The following is a 24,788-nucleotide window of genomic DNA, read 5'->3' on the forward strand; positions in this document are numbered from 1 at the left end:
GCATCTTACGTTTCTTACATAAGAAAATTCCTTAAAGGGTTTTATTACTGCAACAGGGAAAAATAATCAGGTAACTGTAGACGCTAATCAACAGAAAGATAATGCAAACTGTTGAATAAAACTGAAAAGGGGATACTCATAGGAACAGCTTAAATGTTTGTTTTCTTTTCTCAGTAGAGGGCAGCCTCAAAACAGTAACAGCAAGCAACAACAACAGCAGGTAACAATAAATATCATTAAACCTAAATCCCTGGAAAATACAACAAAGCTGTCTCAGATCATTCACCGCATCCCCCTCTGACACTGATTGTAGCTGGTTTCATCAGGTTTGTGCAGGAGCCAGTGAACGACCATCACTACTAACTTGCCATCTTAACTACCATGATCTTGCTTAAAATATGACATATTAACATTTCTGCTACGCTCTGAGCATTTTATTAGGCAATAGGATCATAGAAAAAGTGAAATATTGGAGTTACAATCTTTACTTCTCTCCCTCATAAGGAAGATTAAGAACTCTGTGGTGCAACCGTTCAACGCTGCATTTCCTACTGTAAACATGGTTTCCATGACCTTCATGAAAGTATATGTATTTAAAAAATGTGTGTTAAACAGGAAAACAAAATCTTTGTGTTTGTATTCAGGGAGACCATAACTGACCGTAACTGACCACGATTCTGCCACTAAGGAACAGTATCCAACATTTTTTCTCAGGAAAATGAACACTGCAACTTGAAATAGAAATATTGATTGGGATCAGAGGAGACTTACATTGCTCCTTCTATGGACAAGATCACAAAACTCTATGTAAACTATGTATTACATAATGATCCGTTATCATATATTATCATCATATATGGTCAAACATTTAATTCTACGCTTAATTTACCACACAGACAATGGTGATACTTTAACAAGGGTTTTCATTTGTGTATTCTGGCCTAAGAAAAATTGTCTTTAGCAACAGCCCATAAAAAGTGGGATGAAATCACATCACTCAAAAGTCTTCCACTGCTCTATCCCCCTGCCAGCCACCTTTAATTTGCTTTGCTGCAATAGGATTTTGTGATAGAAAGTTATTAAATCACCAATCCCATGATTTCTTTGTCTTGACAGCAGAACAGACTAAATGACCTTGGCTAATTTCAATAAGGCACATCATACTCTATTAAGGCAAAAAGATGGGAAAGACTAATATGGAAGAAATCAGATATTTTGACGGTGAAATGAGAAGGAGATACAATAAAAATAAGAAAGCAAAATAAAACTTCACCCAGACAAATGTAATTACTTACTAGAAGCTCTGTTCCAAAACAAAAATACCTATGATCATCTTATTTTAGTGCTTACACTTTTTTTCCTCTTTTCTGTCTTATATCCACAAGTAAAAAGCTTGATGCAGAACGCAGAGGGAATAATTTTGAACATAACCTGATGGTTTCAGAAGCCCCACTGGTACATCAGGAGCACTGTGAGATTTCCTGGGGGTTCAAGGATTCCGTGACCTCATGTGACACTTTGTACATCACAGTCTTAAAGGATGACTGATTTTAAGGTTGTCAGAATAAACCAAATGAATTTACATGGATTTCTTTTGCAGGTGTGCACTACTTCTAGAAACAGTCTCATGAGAAAATGGTGGGAACATTTAGAATTCTTGACCAATTTAGGTCATTTTTGTTACCCTGTTACACATCTAAAAAAAAAAAAAAAAAAAAAAAAAAGACTAGGATCTAAATGTAGCTCCATAACTTTTAGTTTTATAATTTCGCCTCATTCTTGAACGGCCTGAGGTTTCCATAAAATTCTGAAATTTGCATTGTCCCCACTGGTAAACACTACTTAAAATTTCCCAGTGTTCCAGCTGTAGAAGTGCCAGAACAAAAACATGACTCAGTAATAGCAGCACTTATTTTCGTCTTATGATAACAATTCATTCAAAAAGCCTAAACAGAAAAATAATACTCTGATTATAGGCTGCTACAAACATAACTATTATTTGGCCAAATCTTCTGTATGTGTGTTCTGCAGTTTTTTAATACTAAATGATCCAGAGTTTGCCTTTGCATATTTTATTGACTAGAGATTATGTTTCAGATAACAGTTAACAGATTCAAATAATCTGAGGATTTAGAAGGATTCTATGACACCTGTTGTCAAAATTTCAGTTTTAATTTTAAAAAGTATCAAGTAACTTCTGTGATCTACGCATGATTCTGCGATCTCTCCTAGCCTCTCAATCTTAATTAACCTACTAAACGACACTGGGTTACATCTAGATAATATATCAAGCAAAAATATTAAATTAATTCTGATTCTCCTGTAGGGTCAGTCTTGTCAACAGTGCTAGGTAGGCAGACAGGTAGACATGAGGCAATCACCTCATTTACAATGACTCCCCAAATAGCAAGGGGCTTTAATGAACGTTGCAGTCCTGTTATTATGGTTAATTTCAAGACAAGATGATATAAAAATCTGAATAATCAGTATTTCAGATGGGAAAAGATACAGTCACATCTGTCATGCAATGCCATTTTCATGGGGAGCTGCTGTGATTCAGAGCCAGGAAAACAAATGTCCTGAGCTCCACCAAGCCCTGGTCTGGTGACTCCTGCATGTCACAGAGCTGGGATACTGGCCAGATAGTACTGGTAGCTAACCAGTAGCAGCAACTAGAATGAGAGAAATCATCCTCAAGAACCTACTCAATTCTTTACACTTCAGAGTTCTAGCACAAGTAGACTTCCAGGGAGTCTCCACAGCATTCCTCCATTCTCCTTCCCAAAGCCTTGTCTATCCTCAAACCAAAGAAATAAAGAGCATAATCCACGTCAAGGCCATGACAGGTGGCTATGTAATGAAATCCCAATGGACTTTACAGTGAAAGTGTCTGTTAGAGAAGTGTACATTCACACTACTAACACTCTTGAGTTTTCTCAAGTAGGATGGATAAACCTGCTGTAGTATTCCCACTGCATAATACAACACAATCCGTAGAAATGCGATGGATGCTGCAGTATAATGCAAAATATATTTCAACTTCAAAGTCAGAGCATGAGCATTTTAATCAGTGCCTTCACTCCGCTCTTACCTTGGCCTCTTAATTCCATGTCATTTTTGCCTCTCTGTAATTGTTCCAAAAATGTTCCATTTTATGATAAATTGGAATAAGCCAAAGATATGCAGAATATTTGCAGTGGCCTTTTTTTTTTTTTTTTTTTTTTTCTTCTTCAGTATTCTTTTAGTATTTTCTGACTGGCATATCCAGAATTTTAGCATAACTATTCCTGCAACTATTAATAACTACATATCCCTTAAGTTAGTTATGTGAAAAAGGACATTTCTATATTCTGTAAAAGTCCCAGTTTTCTATAGCTCTAACTCACAGACCGAAAACTATGTTTGGCACATCACATTTAATTTTTTACCATATATATATATATATATATAGTACCGATTTATAAAACTGTACAGATCACCCCTGCAGCCCTATAAAAAACCCTTTCTAAGATTCACAGTGATTTTAATTCTCTAGAAATTATCTTAAGGTTATATCTAATCTTTTACCAGTTAACTCCATCTAATCCATAACGGGTATTTGTCTAAGCTGGTCCTAAAGCCTTCAAAGAATAACATGGTATTTTAACCTTCAAAAGACCACAAAATCAGAGCCTGGAGCAAGCTGTAGCCATATGACACCTACTTTAACTGACCACAGCCAGACTCAGTCCCATATCAGTGATGCCCCCGGCAACCTCATACAGGACTGGGATGAACCATGGGAAGGAAAGACTTAGAGCTAAACAGTTCAGCTTGCAATAATTCGGTGACTCCCCTGTGGCAGAAGACTTCTCAGCTCACCGCATGGCTGAGCTTTAAAAGTGACTGAAAATGCAACTGAAATAAAGACCCGTCTCTCATAAGAAACCTGAAGAACTGTGTTAAAGAAAGAAGCATAACTGTCAAGAGCGGCTCCAGATCAGTCCTCTACCAAAAGTACTCAAACTTGGGTCAAGTTTTAGCATTGATAAATTTTATTTGAGGATTGTCAAGCCTCCAAAGAGCTGATAGGCACCAACTCCCCCATTCAGCAGGATTGGATGGCAGTGAAATTATCTGGCAAATCTCAGACGGTAGAACAGCCCAAGCCTCAGCCTATGCTTTATAGGAGGGTTTAACACATACTTTGTCCCTTGCTTATTCAGCCTCTCTGAAGCATTCTTTAATTAATCAGAAAACTGCAAAAAATCCAAAATGACTAAATACAAATGTCTTAACACTAACATGCTGTGAGTTTCAGTTTCAGTGAACCACGAACCCCTTCTCCTCTGAAGGACATTGAAACACATAATGTGAAACAACCATACATAATAAAACATTTTTTATTTCATATTGCCACAACCCCTCCTGAATTTATGCATTACATTCACCAGCAAAAATGCATATGTGCCTGAAATAAAAGATGATGAGACAGGAATGTCATTGTATTTATTACTATTTCCTTGAAATTTCACATACATTACCATTTCACGCTGCAGATATGATCATATTTTTCCTTGTCCAGGGAAAGGTGCAGGCCTAAATATATCCCTCAAAGATCATCATATAATGAATTAACATAAGAATGTTAAATTTGGAAAAATAAATTCCTCTTACTGAATGCTTATACACCATTAGTTCTTAGGCGTTATTAGAAGTTTTCACCCCTGTGGAGCTGTGACCTGTACACTGAAATGGTCTTTGTCATGGTCACACACCCCATACTTTATATCCTAACTTCTCTTCCTGGTGCATGGACCGTGACTTATTTACACAGCACTATCAGTGTCACTAGCAATAAATTATTTTAACATAGTCAGCTCTGTGACCGAATTGTTTGCAATTAAATATTTAAAACCACCATTATCCTCTTGGTCAATCAAATATTTAATATGCACAATGTTAATTAATGGAGGACATACTTAGAAAGCCATTTTTGTTACTAATATTGAGAAAAAGCTATTTGGCTAGGATTCTGAAGCAACTTTGCAGCTCTTGACTCAAAGGTTACTTGTGCATCGTTCTGATATATAGATATGTACAGAGAGACTAATTACAACTCTATTGCATTCATACCAAACCCGTAATACATAGGAATTTATCATAATGACACATTAGTGGCAGTTGTTAGTATCAAACTACATGATCATAACGTATTGTCTTCTATATTCTTTAGCTTTGCTGATAGAAATGTGCTGCTGACAGAAATGTGTCCACCAATAATTTAAACTGCTTCCAATAAGCAAGTCAAAATACATAATTGCTACGAAAATCAATCTTAACGAGTTGTTAACCATCTACTAGATGAGGTACTGGGAGACAAGTTGAAATACTTAATATAGTATAAAAGAACTTAATTATCTATGTGATCTGTGTGTTTTAGACAAAATGTTTGTTTAGTATACTTTATTAAATTCTATGGTAATCTATTAGAGCTGACATTAATTTTACCATTGGGAAGTTTTCATATTCATATATGATAATAAAGGAGTGGGAATCAACATGAAGCTTACAAGGTGTATTTGAGCATGAATTTAAAAGGCATGAATAAAGATCAGGTATTTTATATGCCATCACATTCCAAAAGTATACACTACGTACCCAAAACGCTACATTTGAAAACCAAACATACTTAATTTACCCTAACATAGAATTTTATGTTTAATCTATTTGTTTTTTCTGATTCCATTGATCTCCTAATTTAAAGAGTTAAAATACAATAAAAATACAAGAGAGCTGTAATGCAGTAAATATTCAGCACTTCAAGTTTTTAATCCTCTGCCATTTAATCCAGAGTAATTTATACAAATATATGAATTACTGAGGAATATACGTTTAGACAGTGTTTAAGAGATCAATACTCCTCTCTGAAAAACACTGCAACTTCAGAAAGCTCCAGTCTGGGCCAAATACTGCTTTGGTCAGTTTAACCTTTGGGATTTTTTGGATCCTGAGACCAGTGCTCAATTTGCTGACACAAATCTTGATTTTGTGTAAACCTCATTGAACAATGACTATGCAAAAGGAGAGTCTTCAAGAAAATAAATTATTACTCTGAATAAGAATTGTCATATATCTTATGACAGCCTGTATCCTCACCTGGTGATATAAATATATTTTTTTTTTTTTTTTTTTTTTTTATATGGCTTATTTTTGGTGCGGGCTTAGATTTTACTGTGACAGTTCAGAAAATCAATTCTAATTTAACTTTATAAAATATACCATTAATTAGAACTTTTACTGTATATTGTGCCATTGGATTGTAGCAGAAGTCCCGGCACCCGTCCCTGAGTTTCTGGTTTTGAGCGTGAGATCTGTTGAGGATCATCAACAATCATTTGTCTAGTGATTGAGAATAACTGATGTCTTAATGGCTCATGGCATCCAAGACTTGGGCTTAATATGGCAGCCTTATAACTATCCCCAAGGCAGACCTTAACAACTCTTCTGAATAGCAGAGGTTGAGATACTAAAAATGTTGACCTCCACCAATTTCTCCTTAAGATTTCTCATTTCCAAATTTTCATAACTACACTCTTAAACAGTAGATTATTAGAATAAAACCGCTCAAAAGCAAGTCCTCAATGCAGGATAATGCTCATATCAAATCTGATGTACTTTTCACTGTTTTCCTTTGGCTTTTTTGTTTAAACAAAAGTTATAAGGAAAAAAAAATATTCTGGCAGTATGCCTTTGCTCATAAGAAAAGGTTTCATCATCCTTCTTCACCATTTCCATCATACAAGGTTAGTAGTAATTGTTAAAGTCTGAAAACCTGTATGGGCTTTTTACTTGCATTTGCTTCACATAAAATATTTTAAAAATAAACATTAAAATATGCCTCTATCAATCCATTTCTGGTTTATATATATTCCCAAGAATATGAAAGTTCTTGTTTTCTTTGAATTCAACAAAATAAATATAGCAGAATATGTCAGGTTAAAGCATTTTTTCCTCATCAAATTTACTCACCCCGGCAATGTACTCCTTCGTCGTACCCATCAGAACAGTCGTAGACACCATTGCAGAGCTGGGACAGGTGAATGCATTTGTTTGTACCGATGCAGCCAACATAATTCGGGCTGCACTTGAAATCTGCTTCCTCAGGACCTAAAAAAACACACAGAAAATTTTCTTATATATATTTTTATATCGACAACAAGGCAAACAAAGTTCTATATTGCATTTCCATTTTAAAGCTAAGGGCAACACTCCATGTATTTAGTCCATTTTGCAGATTTTTAGTGCATTTTCACTGCTGTATTTAGGAAACTTAAAATCGGCAAGAAATGATTAGTGCAATTAAAAGGAAATCAATGGGTCACAGAGAGGATTATTTCCTAAAATACAGGTGGTTTCCACCTAAAAGCTAAAATTAAGCTTTGCAAACACTAAAAGTATCATAAGACATTCAACTGCCTTGTGACTACCATATCAAGAGTCATAGCTACCAGCATTTACATTCACTGTTGTGCTATAGAGATAATTGTAGATATTTATGAAATTACATATAAATTTTATGTATTTATGGCTGCATTAGATCAAAGAAACTGTTCCTCTAGCCCAGAAGTCTGCCTCTGAAACTGCAGTACAGGACAGTAGGGAGAAGATAAGGATGCTGTGATTGCTCCCTTTGGGATACCATCCTGGCTGCAATCACTCTGTGTCCCCTTATCTCTGAAGTGTTAAGTACAGGGGGTTTTGAGGAAGTTCAGGCATTATTAAGGATCTCTTTCGTTTATCTTAGAGGTGCTTCTGACTGATAAATAAAACAACAGACATAATTTCACATGATAAAGACGGAGATTTCGAACACACTGCAAAGAACAGAGGTCTGAAGGGTTTTATCTCATTTAGAGGATGAATCATAATGTATAGACAGTTTATGATTAGCTACACAGAGACTGAAGGTGTGGAAAATTTTCAGGAAACAACTTAAAGCTCCTTGATTGCATTTGTTGGAGCCTTGAGTCTGTGCTAAACTCTGACAGCTTGTAACACTCCTCAAGGGAAATACATCCTAGGATGCACTGTGCTCATGTACAATATGCTTTCACCTTCTTCAAGGCACTAACTTCAAGACGAAGGACAGAAATCACAGAAAGCTCCCTTATGTGTGGGAAAATCTCAGCTTTGGCAGAACTAGTCAGAAGGAAAAAGCAAAGCAGAGCTGGGGGTGAGGAATTTATAATTTCTGTAACAAACACAGATAGCTCTCAGCACAGCCCATTAAATACAAATCCTAACTTAAAAAACCTCGTCCCATTAGAAAACTTAAATTAAAAATTTTCACTGCTGTGCTACATACCAAAAAAACCTTCCACCATTTAGAGTGGGCAAAATTACCAGTTTTCAGTGGTTTAAAATGCTTTTGCCGGTATTCTTTTACACAACTCCCATCAGCAGAGGGCAGGTGCTCCCCTTTCCCGAGCAGAGCACCCCTAAAACACCCACATCCACCAGGCGGGAAGGTGTGATGTGCAACGTCCTGCTTCCCTCCCCTGACCTTCCACCTCCACACCTGGCACTGATGGAGTGACACCAATCACATCCTCGACGTAACACAGATTAACAGAAACATGGCATACCTCTACTGGGCATAAAAAAGCAATTTATATGGGCACGAATGTACTCTGTCTTAAAGAATTTGTGTGCTTCCAGGATGAAAAAAAACCCCACTGATATTTTATTACGGCCATATGCTACATAGAGCTTTTCAATAAAACTGCATTTCTAAGTTAAGGCTAAGGAGTCTAAATACCCTCTGAACTCAAAGAAAAGAAACTACTATTCACATTATGCTCGAGGTTAAAGAAGTGCTTAGAAAAAGTAGATGTATTAAAACACTTCACAAATAATACAACTTTCCTAAATTTTCCAGTAAAATATAGGATGAAATTAACAACAGAATGTTAAGAGACGATTAAAACCTAACTAGATGTTAAGACTTAAGGACCACGGTAATAAAACTCTGAGAGGTTTGACCTCCCGGTGCTGGCAGAGACCCCTGTACCATCCCAGAAAACAAGAGGTGGGGGCAATGCAGCTCTACGCCCTTCCCAGGCAGCAGCGTGGAGCTTTGGGTTGTTTTGTTTTGGTTTTTTTTCTTGGACCTTGGGCATTTTACTCTTTTTCTTGTTACCTGGAGGTAGGACACTTCATCCCATGAAGCATCCCATGGACACATGCACATAAAGCTCACTAAAACCTCTGGCAGTGCCCAGGATTCCTCTAGGACTGGTTTAACTCCGCAGAGCTTTCAAAAAAGAATATAAATAAAGCAGCTTAGGACAGCCTAGCACGCAATGTCAGGTAGGTCATATAAAATTGAATGGTTTAATTTGATTCTCATTTCAGTTGCATCAGGACTTGAGGGCACCTAACATTTAACAAAACCAAACTAATTTTCTGATTTGCCATTTATAGATTGCTTATTCATTGCATTAGAGCAACTGTGAATAGAGTGTGAAGAGAAAAAAAGGATCTTTTCTTCTGAAATAGAGAACATTCATTAAAAAACCTTAGATCTCTGAAGCATGTAAAACATGGTACTTGCATTACTTAAGTATAAACCCAAGATTTCTAGAGGGCTTTCAGCATTCATACCTTATCAAATGGAAAACTGAGATCTGTGACCAAAAATATATAAACATATATATATATATATATATATATATATATATAACTTCCAAATTTAATGAATGAAAAGAATTAATCTTAATTAACATTTAAAATCTCAATAGGACTAGTCTGGTATGTTCCCATCTAAAGATTTTGGGATTTAATTTTGATTTAATGCTTCTTGCTTTTAAAAGAAAAGATTCCTTCGGGACACAAACATCCTGCAATGTTAAATATGTTATCTAACTTAAAATACTAGTAGGGGAGCTTCCTGAATTAGATTTCTTTGCTTGGGAACTGCATATGGGGAAAATGAAATATGTTCCAAGAAGTATTACTCACATTGTTTTGTTTTCAAGAGAAATTTTCTGCACCACTTGTGAAAACAGAAAGGTTAAGACTAGAAGCGAAAACAGAAAGGTTAAGATTACAAGTGATTAACTTATTTATGTGATTAAGATAAATTCATATGTACTTTCTGTTTCCTTACTAGCACGAAGCTTTGGAAATCAACTTGACTCTACAAATAAAGATGAACTTTGGTCCAAAAAAGCCCTGGTTTATAGAAGACTTGTGACCTGCTTTGTCTGCAGAATGACTCTAAAAGCTAACAGATCTCAATCACTCAACATTAGTGGAAGAAGACAGCATGTCCCAAGCCTGCCCAGCCCACAATTCCTACCACCTTCGCTGATTAAAAGTTAAACAAACCTTCATGTTGTGATGCCTTTGAAGCAGCACAAGCTTTTCTCACTGAATCCTACCCAGCTACTGCACCTTCTGAAACGTCTAATGCAAATAAAGATTAGCAACTTTTATCTTTGAGATAAAGCAACTGAAAACAGCCCTGAGGAAAAGGACTTGGTGGTGTTGATGGTTGATGATAAGCTCAACATGAACCAGCAATGTGCACCCACAGCCCAGAAAGCCAACCACGTGCTGGGCTGCACCCAGTGCAGGGTGGGCAGCTGGGTGAGGGGGGGGATTCTCCCCCTCTGCTCTGCTCTCAGGAGACCCCCCCTTGCAGTGCTGTGTCCAGCTCTGGGGGCACCAACAGCAGAAGGACATGGACCTGCTTGAGCGAGTCCAGAGGAGGCCACAAAGATGCTGAGGGGTCTGGAGCCCCCCTGTGAGGACAGGCTGAGAGTGTTGGGGGGTTCAGCTGGAGAAGAGAAGGCTCCAGGGAGACCTTAGAGCGGCCTCCCAGGGCTGAAAGGGGCTGCAGGAAAGATGGGGAGAGAGTCTTGATCAGACTTGATCAGGAGTGTAGGGATAGAACAAGAGGTAACAGTTTTAAAGTGAAATAGGGCAGATTTAGATTAGATCTAAGGAAGAAATTATTCCCTGTGAGGGGGGCGAGGCCCTGGCACAGGCTGCCCAGAGAAGCTGTGGCTGGCCCCTCCCTGGAAAGGTTCAAGGCCAGGTTGGACGGGGCTTTGGGCAACCTGGGCTAGTGGAAGGTGGCCCTGCCTGTGGCAGGGGGTTGGAACTAGATCATCTTTAAAAGGTCCCTTCCAACTCAAACCATTCTATGATTCTATGGTCTTGTTTACTCCTTTGCTTTTTTTAGCAGACAGCCACTTCTGGCAGTGTTATCAAGAAAACTTTGGAAAAAAGAATTTAAAAGTGTTCTTCTTGAAAATAATCTCAGTGTATTTTACATCACTGCAAGAATGCTAAGAATATAAAAGACAGATGGTGTCTTTTCTTCCCTTCAAAAGACACAATAATTCCTAGCCTTGCCAGTTGGTGGAAAAATAGTCAAAACAACTGGCTGCAATTATGGTAATACACCATCTCAATGTTCAAACTCTCATACCATGACACTGTTTGGAGGGTGAAGAGGATGGGAGCAGTGCTGCTCAGGCAGGGCTGTGCAGCTCAAGAGTCTGGCTTGGGAAACAGAATATCTGATTGTCTCCTTGATATATCTGCTTCTTAACAGATGGCTAAATGAGAAAAGGAAAAAAAAAAAAAAAGAAAAAAAAAATCTGGGCTGCAGAAAGGTGAGCCAGGGACTGTGGGGCATCCCCCCAGGGCTGGCAACCAGCAGGTGGCTGGGGCAGGCCCAGCCTGGGACACTGGTCAGCTCTGTGGGGATGACCCGTGATGTGCACCCATCAGTGGGGGTCAGGATCAGGCCTGGCGAGGACACAAGATTATACACAGCCCTGGGGTGGCCACGGGGACAGGTCACTGCTTTTTTTCAAACCCTCCAGAAGGCAGGCTGTGACCAGGAGCAGACCGGCTGGTAACAGGAGGAGAGCAGTTCATTTCAGCTCAGATTTGTTTGGCTGTTGAACTGACGGAGACAGCCAGTTCTGATTTTGTCACACCGTGTCACAGCACACCGCACCTTCCCAGCACGTGAGGAAGCATGGAAGGAAACTGCTCTGTGCTTTGGCAATACCTGTGCAGGGTACAGTGAATCTGGCTGAAGTCCCTCCAGTGAAGGTGCCTACACTTTAGTGGGGGTTAAGAACTAAGGGAGTCCTTGTGATATCCTCCAGAAGGAGATGATGGAATCCACCAAACCCAACCTCTGGTGTCCCTCCAAAGAGGCACCATGAGGAAGCATTAAAGGACACTGTCTGAATTAGCAAAGACATTTTACCATGCACTTTTGATATGGTATCTCACTTGAATTTGTACTAAACCAAAAATGTATCTTCCTCCCTTCAGGCACTTGCTATACTAAATTTTGAACTTACAAAATGCCACTGAGAATCTACAAGCTGATTATTTCCACTAGATTTTGCTATCATAAGCAATACACAAGTGATTATTAGCAAAAATTATGGGTGAATATTATTTCATTACGCACCTTGTCTTATTCTAGAAGCATTCCCCTTCATTTCACATAAAATAAGGTACCACTTTGAGTGCTAAGTTTACTAAGGAGTTACAAAGTATGAATAAATGATATTTGCCAAGATTATAGAGGTAGCAAGACAAAAGGAGACGTGAAAGTATGCCCAGCACAAATTCAAGGTCCACAAAAAGTTATTAAGTTATGATAAAACACATCCTGCACTTCTTGCAAATTCATTTAGAGATGCTCATATTTGACAAGTGTTACAAAAAAAGCATCAAAGCTGCTGCTTCTAAATTTATTTTTTCAGCGTGTCTTTCTCAGCTAAGTTTTTACAAACTACTTATTCCTTCAACACCTCAGGTAAGTAGTTAGACTTTTAAATAAGACTAAGCACCCAAATACGGTACATCCCTTTTACATCACTGCATCCAATTTAAAGACCAGCAATCTTCCAGCAGCTCTAATCCCAGGCTGTCCTCAGCCACAAGAAACAATTATGCCAAGCTGTGTGATGCCTTTAAAATTCCCATTTGTGGTGTACATCAGTGACTCACGGATCCATCCTGCTCTCCTAAGTGTCTCTATGGAGTAAACCTTCTCCACAGTGAGCGCTTATCTTGAACAAAACCTTATTCCAGGGGTTCAATGGCCTTTGCACTTAACTCTGTTTGCACACGTAGATGGGAACCCCAGAAAAGGGGTTTTTTTACCTTTCCAGGTACAAAATCACAGACAAACAATGGACGGAATCTGACCCAAAGACAAAATTGATTATTTTGATGCAAGTAACAGAGTTGTTGAAAAATGTCTTTTACTGTTCTGACTGAAGCACGCATTCCTCTAAAGAAGTTCTGATATAGCAACTATGTAGGTCTTCTCTGCGGTATTATCAGATGAAGATGATTAACGACTATAATTAAGCCAAAATAGCCCAAAGTTAAAGAAAGAACAATCCACACAACTTTTAGTATCTCTCTGGGTAAACACGTGCTTAAATGAAAATACTCCACTATGGTACAATACAGTATGTGGCTTCTCAAACACACATCTAAGATTGAGAGACCTGTTTTTCCCTGTTAACTTGCCTCCATAGCACTGCTGGTACCCCACTTCTACTATGGACTGAGAGTGCAGTAGAGAATATTTAAGATTGCAGAATTAATTAAAAATCTTGATATTTATTCTTTAACATAGCTCCTGGCAACAAGAAACAACCTGCCACATGCAGCCAAAGTAACGTAAAGTATATATATTCAAAACTGTGAGAAGTCATCCTCACAGGTAGTTTTTTTACATTTATTTTTTGTCCAGTTCATCATCAATAACCAGGGATTTTAAAAGTGCTTATCTTTTATAAAACTTGAGATCACAACACCTTAAAGTAATGTTTCTGATCCTGCCAAAACAAAACATACTGTACCTTAAAGTTATTTAAAGTTTAGGGCTAAATTATGGCCATTAGAAGAGGTTGCTTTTGTGAGAAAATTAGATATTAAAGGGAAAAAGAGACAATAGTTCCATGATTAACTTTTTCTTAATGTTAAATGTTTGAAAACTTCCAACAGGTTGAATACTACAAATGAATTCCTGTTGTTACAGGTTAATGTGTGAAGTGTAAACTAAACCCTCGTGGTATCCCCCATGCTTTCAGAACTGCTTTTAAAAGTAATTTTTCACAGAGACTTTTAAAATCAAGACTTTGAAACACTGGGATAGATTTATGGAAATTACTTAAAGTTTTTTTTTCTTTGGTATCTTATATATATGCAAAGGAAGGATTTCATATTTAATAAGGATTTATGTATCATAAGTAACACCTTATTCATTGCTACTTTATCCATATGCTTTATTCAACCACGGAGACTGATAATGAATATAAATTTGAAGTCACATTCAATTAAATCGGGTATTCAGATGTCCATGAAAGAAGGCGAGTATACAATTACGGTAGGATGTGGTCAACTGAAGAGGAAAGCAGGCAAAGTATTATGGTGTTTGCAGCAGAATGATAGCTGTAATCTCTGACCTCACAGACACAGCATGTTGTCTCCAAAATAATATTTCACAAAAAAAGAATAAAACCAGTGGCAGCCTACAGGCTTGTGAGTCTGCAAATGAATTAATATAGTTATAGTACACCCTCGTAACTTAAGACTAAAGGTACAAGGTGAGCTGGAGACTGTAGAAATCAATACTGAAACAAACAGGGGGGAAAAAAAAAAAGAGAGATAAAATGAAGAACTTTAGAAATCAAAAGATGACTCTGAGTCATCACAGATTGAAAATCAGTCATCTCTGCTGATTCACAGCTCTTACATATCTAGTGCCAAGTGTCTCATTTCTCCTCTCTCTTTATAAACAAAGGGGTGTCGACACAATCAGCTCTTTGCTATCTACCTCCCTTTTCAAGAACAGGCTTTGGCTCATTTTGCTTTGTACAGGGAGAAGAAACACAGCTATTCAAGTCAAAGTTTTCCAAATCCAGGCAAAGATTTGCATTGATCTTGGACTGTGCTTAGAGTGCTGTCCCCTCAGTAAGTTTGCAGATGACACCAAGTTGGGATGGAGTGTTAATCTGTTTTAGGATAGTAAGGCTCTACAGAGGGACGTGGACAGGCTGGATGGATGGGCCGAGGCCAACTGTGTAAGGTTCAATAAGGCTCAGTGCCAGGTTCTGCACTTGGGTCACAACAGCCCCATGAAACGCTACCCTCTTGGGGAAGAGTGCCTGGAAAGGCAGAAAAGGACCTGGGGGTGTTGGTCGACAGACAGCTGAGTATGAGCCAGCGCGTGCCCACGTGGCCAAGAAGGCCAACAGCACCCTGGCTTGTGTCATAAATAGTGTGGCCAGCAGGACGAGGGGAGGAATTGTCCCCCTGTACTCAGCACTGGTGAGGCTGCACCTCAAACACTGTGTTCAGGTTTGGGCCCCTCAATAAAAGAAAGACACTGAGGGGCTGGAGTGTGTCCAGAGAAGGGCAACGAGGCTGGTGCAGGGTCTAGAGCACAAGTCTTATGAGGAGCAGCTGAAGGAACTGGGGGTGTTCAGCCTGGAGAAAAGGAGGCTCAGGGGAGACCTTACTGCTCTCTACAACTACCTGAAAGGAGGGTGCAGTGAGGTGGGGTCAGTCTCTTCTCCCAGGTAACAATCAATAGGACGAGAGGAAACGACTTCAAGTTGCAGCAGGGGAGGTTTATATTGGATATCAAGAAAAATTTCTTCACCAAAAGGGTTGTCAAGCATTGGAAGCAGCTGCCCAGGGAAGTGGTGGAGTCATCATCTCTGGGGGAATTTAAAAGATGTGTAGAAGTGACAGTTCAGGACAGGGTTTAGAGGTGGACTTGGCAGTGCTGGGTTAACAGTTGGACTTGATGATCTTAAACATCTTTTCCATCCTAAATAATTCTATGATTCTATGATATATAAGTTTAGTCAGTCAAAAGCTCATAATTAAAAGTAAAAAACACTGAAATTCACTTCTGAAGGACTGTTTCCCATTCCGTGTGTTACTGTAGACAAAACAGTTCAAAAGGTTATCTATTGGTAAAGTTTAACTAGGCTCGTAGCAGCACACAAAACCCCAATTTCTCTACTCCTGTGAGAGACTTTTGGCATCCGCACCAGTATTATATACAAATGAACTCACAGGTGCAAACCACAACATATGGATATTGGGTTTATGATGCTCTACAGTTTCTTGTCTTTTCTTCTTTGTGTGGTTTTGTAAGTGCTAGAGAGAACCAAACCGAGAACAGTCTAAATCTAATATTATACAGTAACTTTAATTGTTTAAATACTTATTTTTGTTTAGAAACATGCAGACTGTTTGCATACTGCCATTATGACTCTGCCAGGAGCTCTATTTGAGATGACTCTCCAACAAGTACTTTCCCTTTGGCTATCTTTTTCCAGAACACTGTTTTCTGTGTGTCAGACACTTGCTCATCTTTGCTACACAGATGTAAACAATTAGCAGAGCCACAGGCCTCATCTCTTCTTCTCTAACGTAGCTGATAGCCACTGGAGAAAAGTAGAAAAAATACGTTGAAGGTTGCACAAAGGCTGATGAAGAGGGAAAAAGAGGGAGAGGAAATTTTTCTAAAACAGTTCAGTTTTGGATCATTATCCAAAAATATCTCTGGGCACACATGCGGTGGAGTCACAATACAGCTCTTCAGGTGATCAGGCCAAGAGCAGCCACCAGAATCAGGACCTGACCTATAAGTGTTCTTTGCCTAACATAAAAATACCTACTAAAGCTGTAACAGCCATGCAGGTAATCGGACTGATAATAGTAAAATCAGCTTATGACATCAAAATCGACCTAGATCCCTAAATGTAGCTGGACATTTTGTATCCAAAAATTAGACTAGAAATAGAAAATTCAGTTGGCCAAAGGAAGAAACGTTTACCTCCACACCAAACTAACAGAATAGTTCTATGAGACTGGCGTAATTTAACCATTTCTAGATCGAATTGCATTACAATGTGATTACTTTTTAATTATATATTATTTATAAAAAAAAACAAACAAAACAAAACAAAAAAACACCACCCCCCCCAAAAAAAAAAAAAACAACAACAAAAAAAACGAGGCTAAGGGTGGTCAAAGAAATCAGTGGCCGCAAAGGGATCACCAAACCTTATCTACCCACCAACTTTTCTGCAGCCTCACTAGTTACAGAAAAAAAGGCAAAGGATAAACGACAGCAGAGGCAAAGAGAAAAGGAGAGAAAATGAGACTGGAGTCGCCTGGAGTGTTCCAATATTCTTCCCAAAGAGTTCATACACTGTGTCAGAAGATTAATGTAGTAAATCAATTAATAAATATATAGTGCTTAAAGACTGCCACACTCTATCAGAATGAAAATTAGTTTAGGGGAGAGGGTAATGCAGATACATGACTGTACTTTTTAGAGGAACTGACAAGGACCTAAAGTCCAAAAGAGAAATACGTTTTAATGTGATTTTTTTTCTTTGTGCTTGCATTTTTTTGGGCTGTCAGTGGAAATGTCTCTATTGATATCACCAGCAGGGCTGCACCTTGAAGCAATAAGGCAACAGAGTGTACTTTGCATATCACACATTTTTAAGACACGATCACCTCTACAGAACAGGTTATGAAATGCTGGCCTTTATTTAAGGTAAATATCTTAATTTTTGCCTATTCCTTAAATCAAAACTTCTATTCTCTCTACTGCTTCATTAAATGCTGGCAAAATAATCTTTTATGTATATATTCTCTGACTTTCATTGTCCAAGACTTAACAATTTCTTTCATTTCATGGACTCAATACATACACATGCCTATGTACATATATAGTGTGCCTTGAAAAAAGCACGTATGACCTACTAGCGTGTTAGTACGGCAAATCACACCTCTTCATTCACCACTCTATAATACCCTGGAGTTGTGAATATGAATATTAGAAATTGATCTCACACAATTTTTAAACCTCTGGTTTCTCTTCTTTATAAATTTACCCCTTCTAATTTTAACTTGAATTTGTTATATAAATGGAAAAAAAAAAAAGTTACCTTGCAAAGTTATTTAGTATGGAAGAACACATATTACTTCATACAACAATCAAAGAAACCCCTCTCTGCAGTCAGAAAATACTAGTGGAAAATATGTAGCTTTAAAGAAAACAGGTTGGTGTTTGGAAGCGAGAAAAATGAAGCCCCAAGAGGACACATGTGGCATTAATTTTTTTAAAAAAATCAAGTCTCTATTTCATCTTGCAAAAGTCATTGTGCCAACGGTTTTTGATCAAAAACAACAATTAAACAATTCTCACCATTATAATCCTCCATCACAACTGCCCCGCATAATATAGTTGCACATCAACGAGTTTTAGTAGTTTTATGTATTTACTCAAAGACCACAGCTTCAACTTCTGTAGTTCAAACAAACCATACAGACAAGAGAGAGAGATCTATGTTCTTTGCTACAGCCCCTAAAAGTTAAAAAGCTAAACCACAGTTTTGCTTTTACACGTAGGATGTATCAGAATATAAAGGAAGGCCCTTGTATGTACCTATACATTAGCGAAATCATTGCAGATTTATATTCCCTGGTTATTTTTGGAGAACGGATTCGCAAACATTTGTCAATGAAGACTGTAGGAAGAGGAGAAGAAAAAAACCTAGTTTCAGAAAGCAAAAAATAATTAATATTCTTTGTACTTGCAGGGACAGAAAAGCTTTGTTAATGGATTTTTTGGGTGATTTACTACAACATACTAAAGCAATACTTCATGATCAGTGAATTAAAAAATGAATATTGTCTCATGTAGATGGTCATTTCTCATTAGTTATAAGGAACCGATATTTAATTTGGAGTTTTTTTACTTAATTAGCATCACACATCTCAAGGCTGTCTTGTATCAACTGCTGTAATGATTTGATGTCTACGCGTAGTACAGAACGGGCTGCTAATAGTCTCAGTTTAAGAAAAATGACAATGAGGTGAACAAAAGAAGTGTTAATTACTTGCGCAATTAAAGTACCTAATACCAGCAACACGATAACACATCAACACTTATCTTATAGATACTTACATATCCAAAGTGTGTGACAGTGGAAAAATGCATGTAGATGTTTTTTATAGAACAATGAAGCGGTGTAGTAGAATGGCTGGATACAATACAGAATATACCTGAAACTTTGCAGCATACTACCCCTATTAGACATCATAAAAAATGTGTTTGACTATATTTGCACACGTCATCCATCTATATATAGTTTATTCGATCACATTGCAGCTCGGGCCTTCATTAGACTCCAGAAATTCTATTAAAATAAGGGAATAGTTATTTCCTGAATCATATCTGTCACAAGCTCTGGAAATTTTGATGGAAATCCTTCTATGGCCTACATCTTATGAACCTTTATGCACCCACACACAACCCCACAAATGTCTACGGATTGACACAGAATTTCCTAAGTTCATGTTTGCAACAGCAGAACTAGAATTCAAACCCAGGAATATTTCTCAAGTCCCAGATAATGTGAAATTTCACAGGGTTTGATGAGATTTATAACATAAGACACAAGTGTTTCAAAAACAAGAAAGGACTAGAACATACACAGATACCTTAACTCCTTATATTAAACAGCAAAACATGAAATTTCCATCTTGTATGTAATACATTAAGTCTAGTACATGATTTTATTATCAACACGCATGTTTTATTTATGATTTTGGGGGTAGAAATTTACCATTAAAATGCATAACTGTGTTCTATAACCACATGGAAATTTAGCTTAAAGGGCTAACATTTTCTAAGTATTTGAGCTTTTTTTTAAAAAAAAAAAAAAAAAAAAAAGTTATTAAATCTGCATTACTTATTCATTTTAAAGATTATATGTTTAATTCAGCTTTACTGCAGTAACTTAGAAATACATCTCATGCATTTTTAAACTGAGCTAGGTAGTTTGCAACCATAAAGTTACTCATTTTTATTTTGTACACAGACAGATAAATGTGAATTACATTTAATTAAAATAAATTCCATTGACTTGTTTCTTCTTAGTCAGTCATGCATTGAAATGACAAGACCTAATTTTAATTGTTCTAAGTACAAAATTTAACACTACAAAAGATTTAATCAGGTTTGTTCGAGTACATACTGTGTCAAAAAAGTTTAAAATTACCCGGCTTTATATTGCATAGACACTGAGGGTCCTATTTAATTCAGTATTGGCCTGTAAGTGACCTGGAATGCCTTCAAGTTCAAACAAAAAATAACATATGCTGTAGTGTATATCAAAAACAAGTTTCCATCTCTCTTAACATATCCATGTCCTTCCTTAGAAACAAATATAGGCGAACCAAAACTTGAAAACCAAAACTTTTTTACCAGCTGTTCTCATTTTTTTTTAATCTATGCTGGTAAAAAATCCGGTATTACTTATAGAGAACATTAAATTAGTAGTTCTCAGAGACTTCTAGAAGGCTTTGCAGCATGATAGATACTACAGTTCAGAGAGAAAATTAGTTTTATATGTTTACCAGCTACAATATAAAATAACCTTCCCTTCCCATTTTTGTACTCCTAGAATAATTCTAAAGGGGCATTATTTAACGTGACTCAGCTCTGACTGTATCTTTTTCACAATACAAAACCCAAAGTGGCTTCAGATAACAGCACGGTGGAAGCAGACAAAGAACCAAGGTTAGACACAAACACAGTAAATCTTGGTGAACAAGCCAACACTCTAGGCCCTTTCAAGCCAGATTTTCCCCATTGTTGGACACGTACCAATGGAATTCATTAATGTTCCAGCTCATCCAGCTCCATTCCCTTTGAAACGAGATTTTGCTGAACTCAAGGCCAGGCCACCTCAAATGCGACTGAATGCAAACACCTAGAGACACAACCTTTACCCACTTGTTCTGCAACTCCTGGAAGCTTGTGCTGGCACACAGGCAAAATTGCAAAGAGCTGACTTGCCCATGGTGTATCTGAATTAATGTTTTAAATTGTCAGCTTCAGTGCAATTCTCTATAATAACATCGTTTGAAACAAAAATTGATGCTTCACCAATAAAATAACAGTTCACCACACTAGAATTTCCAGTACCCTGTGCCTGGCTTGTAACAGAATCCTCACCAAGAGAAGGCAACAAGGGCATTAAAGTCTGGTCAGTATGAAGCAGCAAGAACAATCTTATGTGAAAAAGAAGAAAAACAGTGGAAGAAAACCATTATTTGCCTGCTGAGTTCTGCTCCCTGAGGAGGGCTACAGAGACTTTTTCTCCTTCATCAACCAATAACACAGTTTCTCAGAGCGAACATTTAGACTTTTCATTGCTTATAATGTATTTTAAGCTTTCCACCACATACTAGAAGAGCTGAACACTTCAGAGGACTCAAGAGGAAAGGGAGTCAAGAAGTGCAGGGACTTTGGTAGAGGCAAAGGATTGGTAATACCTGCACGCTAATACCTACTGAACACTGGAAGACAATAACCCAAAACATGTTCAGCTTTTCATCTTTTATCATATCTGGCACCATTACTTCTAAAAGCAAGAATGTCGTAACACTGACAAAATGCAAAGTTGCAACGTGAAAAGTCTGACCAGAACTTGCTATACCTAAAAGTGAATGATCACTACAATGTGAGTAAGAGCAACTTGTGCAAGTCTCAGGTGCGACTTGCCTGAGGCTTTCCTGCCTGGCGAGGCATGCTGTGGGGAGGTAGTGTAGAGAGAGAAAGCCACCTGCTGCCAAGAAGGAGCTTAAATAAGGAAAGAGAGGTAGTTGGGTTTTGTACTTCATCTTACACTTCAAAATAGTGGATGCTTCCTCCCTGGAAAAATTCACGGTCAGGTTGGACAGGGCTCTGAGGAACCTGATCTAGTTCAAGATGTCCCTGCTCTCTGCAGGGGGGTTGGATGAGATGACCTTTAAACGTCCCTTCCAATGCAAACTAATCTATGATTCTCTAATCTTCTCAATCCTTCTCTTATCTATTCTCTTCTCTCCTCTCTTCTCTCCAATAACGTGGGGTTGTTAAGTCACAAGATCCATCATTAGTGACTAGGGAAATCACTTCCATCAAGGGGAGCTTGAGACAGTGCTTACTAAATAATCCAACTTTTATTGTTATTCATCAAGGTCTAGCAGAGAGCTGTGCGTCATGGAAAAGTCTTTAAAAATCATACTCCAAATTGAGAAAAAAAAATTGTTTTATATAACAATATATTTCAATGGAACCATGCCATTTTTAAAATCCTGGGTTTACAATCTATTCAGAATGAAAAGGAAAAAACAAAAAACAAAAAAACAAACAAAAAAAAACCACACCACCACAACACCTCAAACTAATTTCTTGTTATGCAATTATGACATAAAATCAAACCTATTTCACATAAATTTATATGGAATGGTAAATACTTACAAAGTACAATGGACACAGAACACAATTTGTCTTAACATCTGAGCATATTATGTTTAGAAAGGTTTTCTGTATCTGTACTAGAAGTTTACGGTGAGGAACTGATTAGGTGGAATTAGTGTGTTGAAGACAGAAATGATGATACACTTGTATTTTTAAGAGTCATAAACCCAGTTTATTGAAAATATTTCATAACATAAAAGGACTGGTAGTGAAGAGATTTCCAGTTAATCACAATAGAATGTGCTGAACTGGACTTATGACAGCTGTTAAGACCATCTGCCCCAATATTGGGCTTTAACTGTCCAGAACGTAGATTTAAAATGTATTCCAGTGAATAGTTGTAACGTTTTCAAACATCAAACCCAAGAAAGTGTCAAAATGGTTTATAAACAAGATGTATAATATGCTGGTTTCATATATAATATTCTAAACTTCAGAACATGCTACTCTGTCAAAATGAAAGTGGTGTTTATGTCTAGAACTTTTTTACTGTCTTGGCCTGTTACATTGTGACTCAACACTTACAAGAAAATTCAATATAGAAAAAAAACAGTATTTAATACTGGATCTATATTTAGCAAACAATTTAAAGTCCTTGTACATACCTATAAACAAATCTTTTCAGATTTAGACAGGAAAGCATATAAATGTCCCTGTAATTTCATGACAATTTGGAAAAAAAAAAAAAAAAAAAAAAAAGTTAAAACTTTTACCAAGCGTTGAGTAAAGAAATACTATCCTTCGTATCATTCTACCTGTAGCACTATAGACCTAGGCCGTATTTGTATGCATTAATTTTCTGGTACAAGCTCGGTATTTTCAACTCCAATTCTATACTGAGCTTTACACATATTGGCAAAGAATCCTGCCCTTCATGAACAGTGACATCAATCTGATTATTTTTCTATTATATTAAAACCCAACAAAAACTCAAAGACGAGGTTCCTAAATACTACTAGTGAACCACTGTTCAGTAATTCTCACTGAGAATGAGTGATACCTATAAAATGGATAGGCTTTCTACAGCTCAGAGTAAGTGCTGCAATTTAAGTATCTTTTGAGTACAGACTGTTCACTTTAAATGAAAAGGCGAAATTTTCCAGGAAAGTGACAGTACATAACAGATACAGTTTGGGTACCGGTGTTCTTTTTTTTTTTTTAAAAAAAAAAATCTACAATGGTTGACTAAATAATAACAGAAAGTATATATTTTATAACTACAGAAGATGCATAGGTGAGTTTCAATGCTGTCAGAATTAACGCTCTTCACAGTCAGATTATAGAAGTAGTTCATTTAGTTGAATATAATTTCAAGACCACTTTTGTGGTTACTGAACCAGTCTGCTTTGCTCTGACGTTTGGTGAAGCACAAAACTCACTTTATTCTGATGAAAGCAGCTCAGAAATAAAAGATTGTAGTATTCATATTTTACCTGAATACATTCCTAAGGACTTACAGGACATATGTATTTAAAGGACTCTATTAAAAAAGTTATCGTATTAATCTCAAGTTTGCCTTTGTGCTGCATATTTCTGGGTTAGAACCTCAAAAGTAACATAATTGTGTTCCTTTCCTTAGCATTGCTTAGCTTCCACCTGTGCTCAACTCCTATTAACAACTTCCACAAAAGCAGGATGCGATATGAGTTATCCCGTGCTCATATTTTTAAGTTTCTTACACCTCAGTGTCTCTTCTTTATTTCCTATGTGAAGCAATCAATGTTGTTGATACATTGTGCTTTAAAAACATTTTGAAAACCTTTAATTTACTGTCTGTTCGCTACCTACCACACCTTCAAAAGTTCTGGGTCTAGATCCAGAGTATGTAAGGCGTGTGGAGTGAAATTAGCTGAAAGCTGGACAACAAAATTCAATTCTGAGACTAGAAAAATCCACTAAGCTCAGTGAGTGACATCCATTGTCACGTCCAAGCAGGACTACGCAGAAAACACCTGAGAGAGCACACTGAAGCATCATGGTAGAGATGGCAGCTCAGCTGCCACAAACAAACTTTAAAATAGTTTGAATGAATTTATCTGGATTGTTAACTGCAGCTGGGATCACCTGGGCCTTCAGCGCTGCAACTATACAAATGCAGGTCCTTGTGGTTCTAAAGGAAAAGAGGAAACTGAATATAATTTCTTATTTCCTAGCCAAACTGAACTGCAGGTTAAGAACGATGGAAGTTGCTAATAGACTGAAGAATTTGTGTTGCCTTTTTGTGTGATTTACTTGAAAAAAGATGGAGGTAGGCACATTACCAGTCTTTTTGAGAGCTGTCCATTTGCTGCACCAATACTCCGCAGCCGTACACCGTTTGAGCGTGCATAGTGTTTTAGTACAAAGTTTATAGGGATCCAAACTGCTCATTTTTGTCTTGTTAGTAGCTTAAAAAAAGAAAAAAAAA

General features: G+C 37.4%; 1 protein-coding gene across 1 annotated transcript in view; it reads right to left on the bottom strand.

Annotated features, from left to right (window-relative positions):
* Positions 1-24,788, bottom strand: part of LRP1B (LDL receptor related protein 1B) — a 568,332-nt gene that overhangs the window by 447,310 nt on the left and 96,234 nt on the right. Inside the window, exon 3 of the mRNA XM_026852527.1 lies at positions 7,012-7,149. Coding sequence (XP_026708328.1) covers positions 7,012-7,149 — 138 coding nt within the window. The remainder of the gene's footprint in view (positions 1-7,011; positions 7,150-24,788) is intronic.

This window comes from Athene cunicularia (genome assembly GCF_003259725.1).
Source record: "Athene cunicularia isolate RWA chromosome 7 unlocalized genomic scaffold, athCun1 chr7_part1, whole genome shotgun sequence".
Taxonomy (NCBI): domain Eukaryota; kingdom Metazoa; phylum Chordata; class Aves; order Strigiformes; family Strigidae; genus Athene; species Athene cunicularia.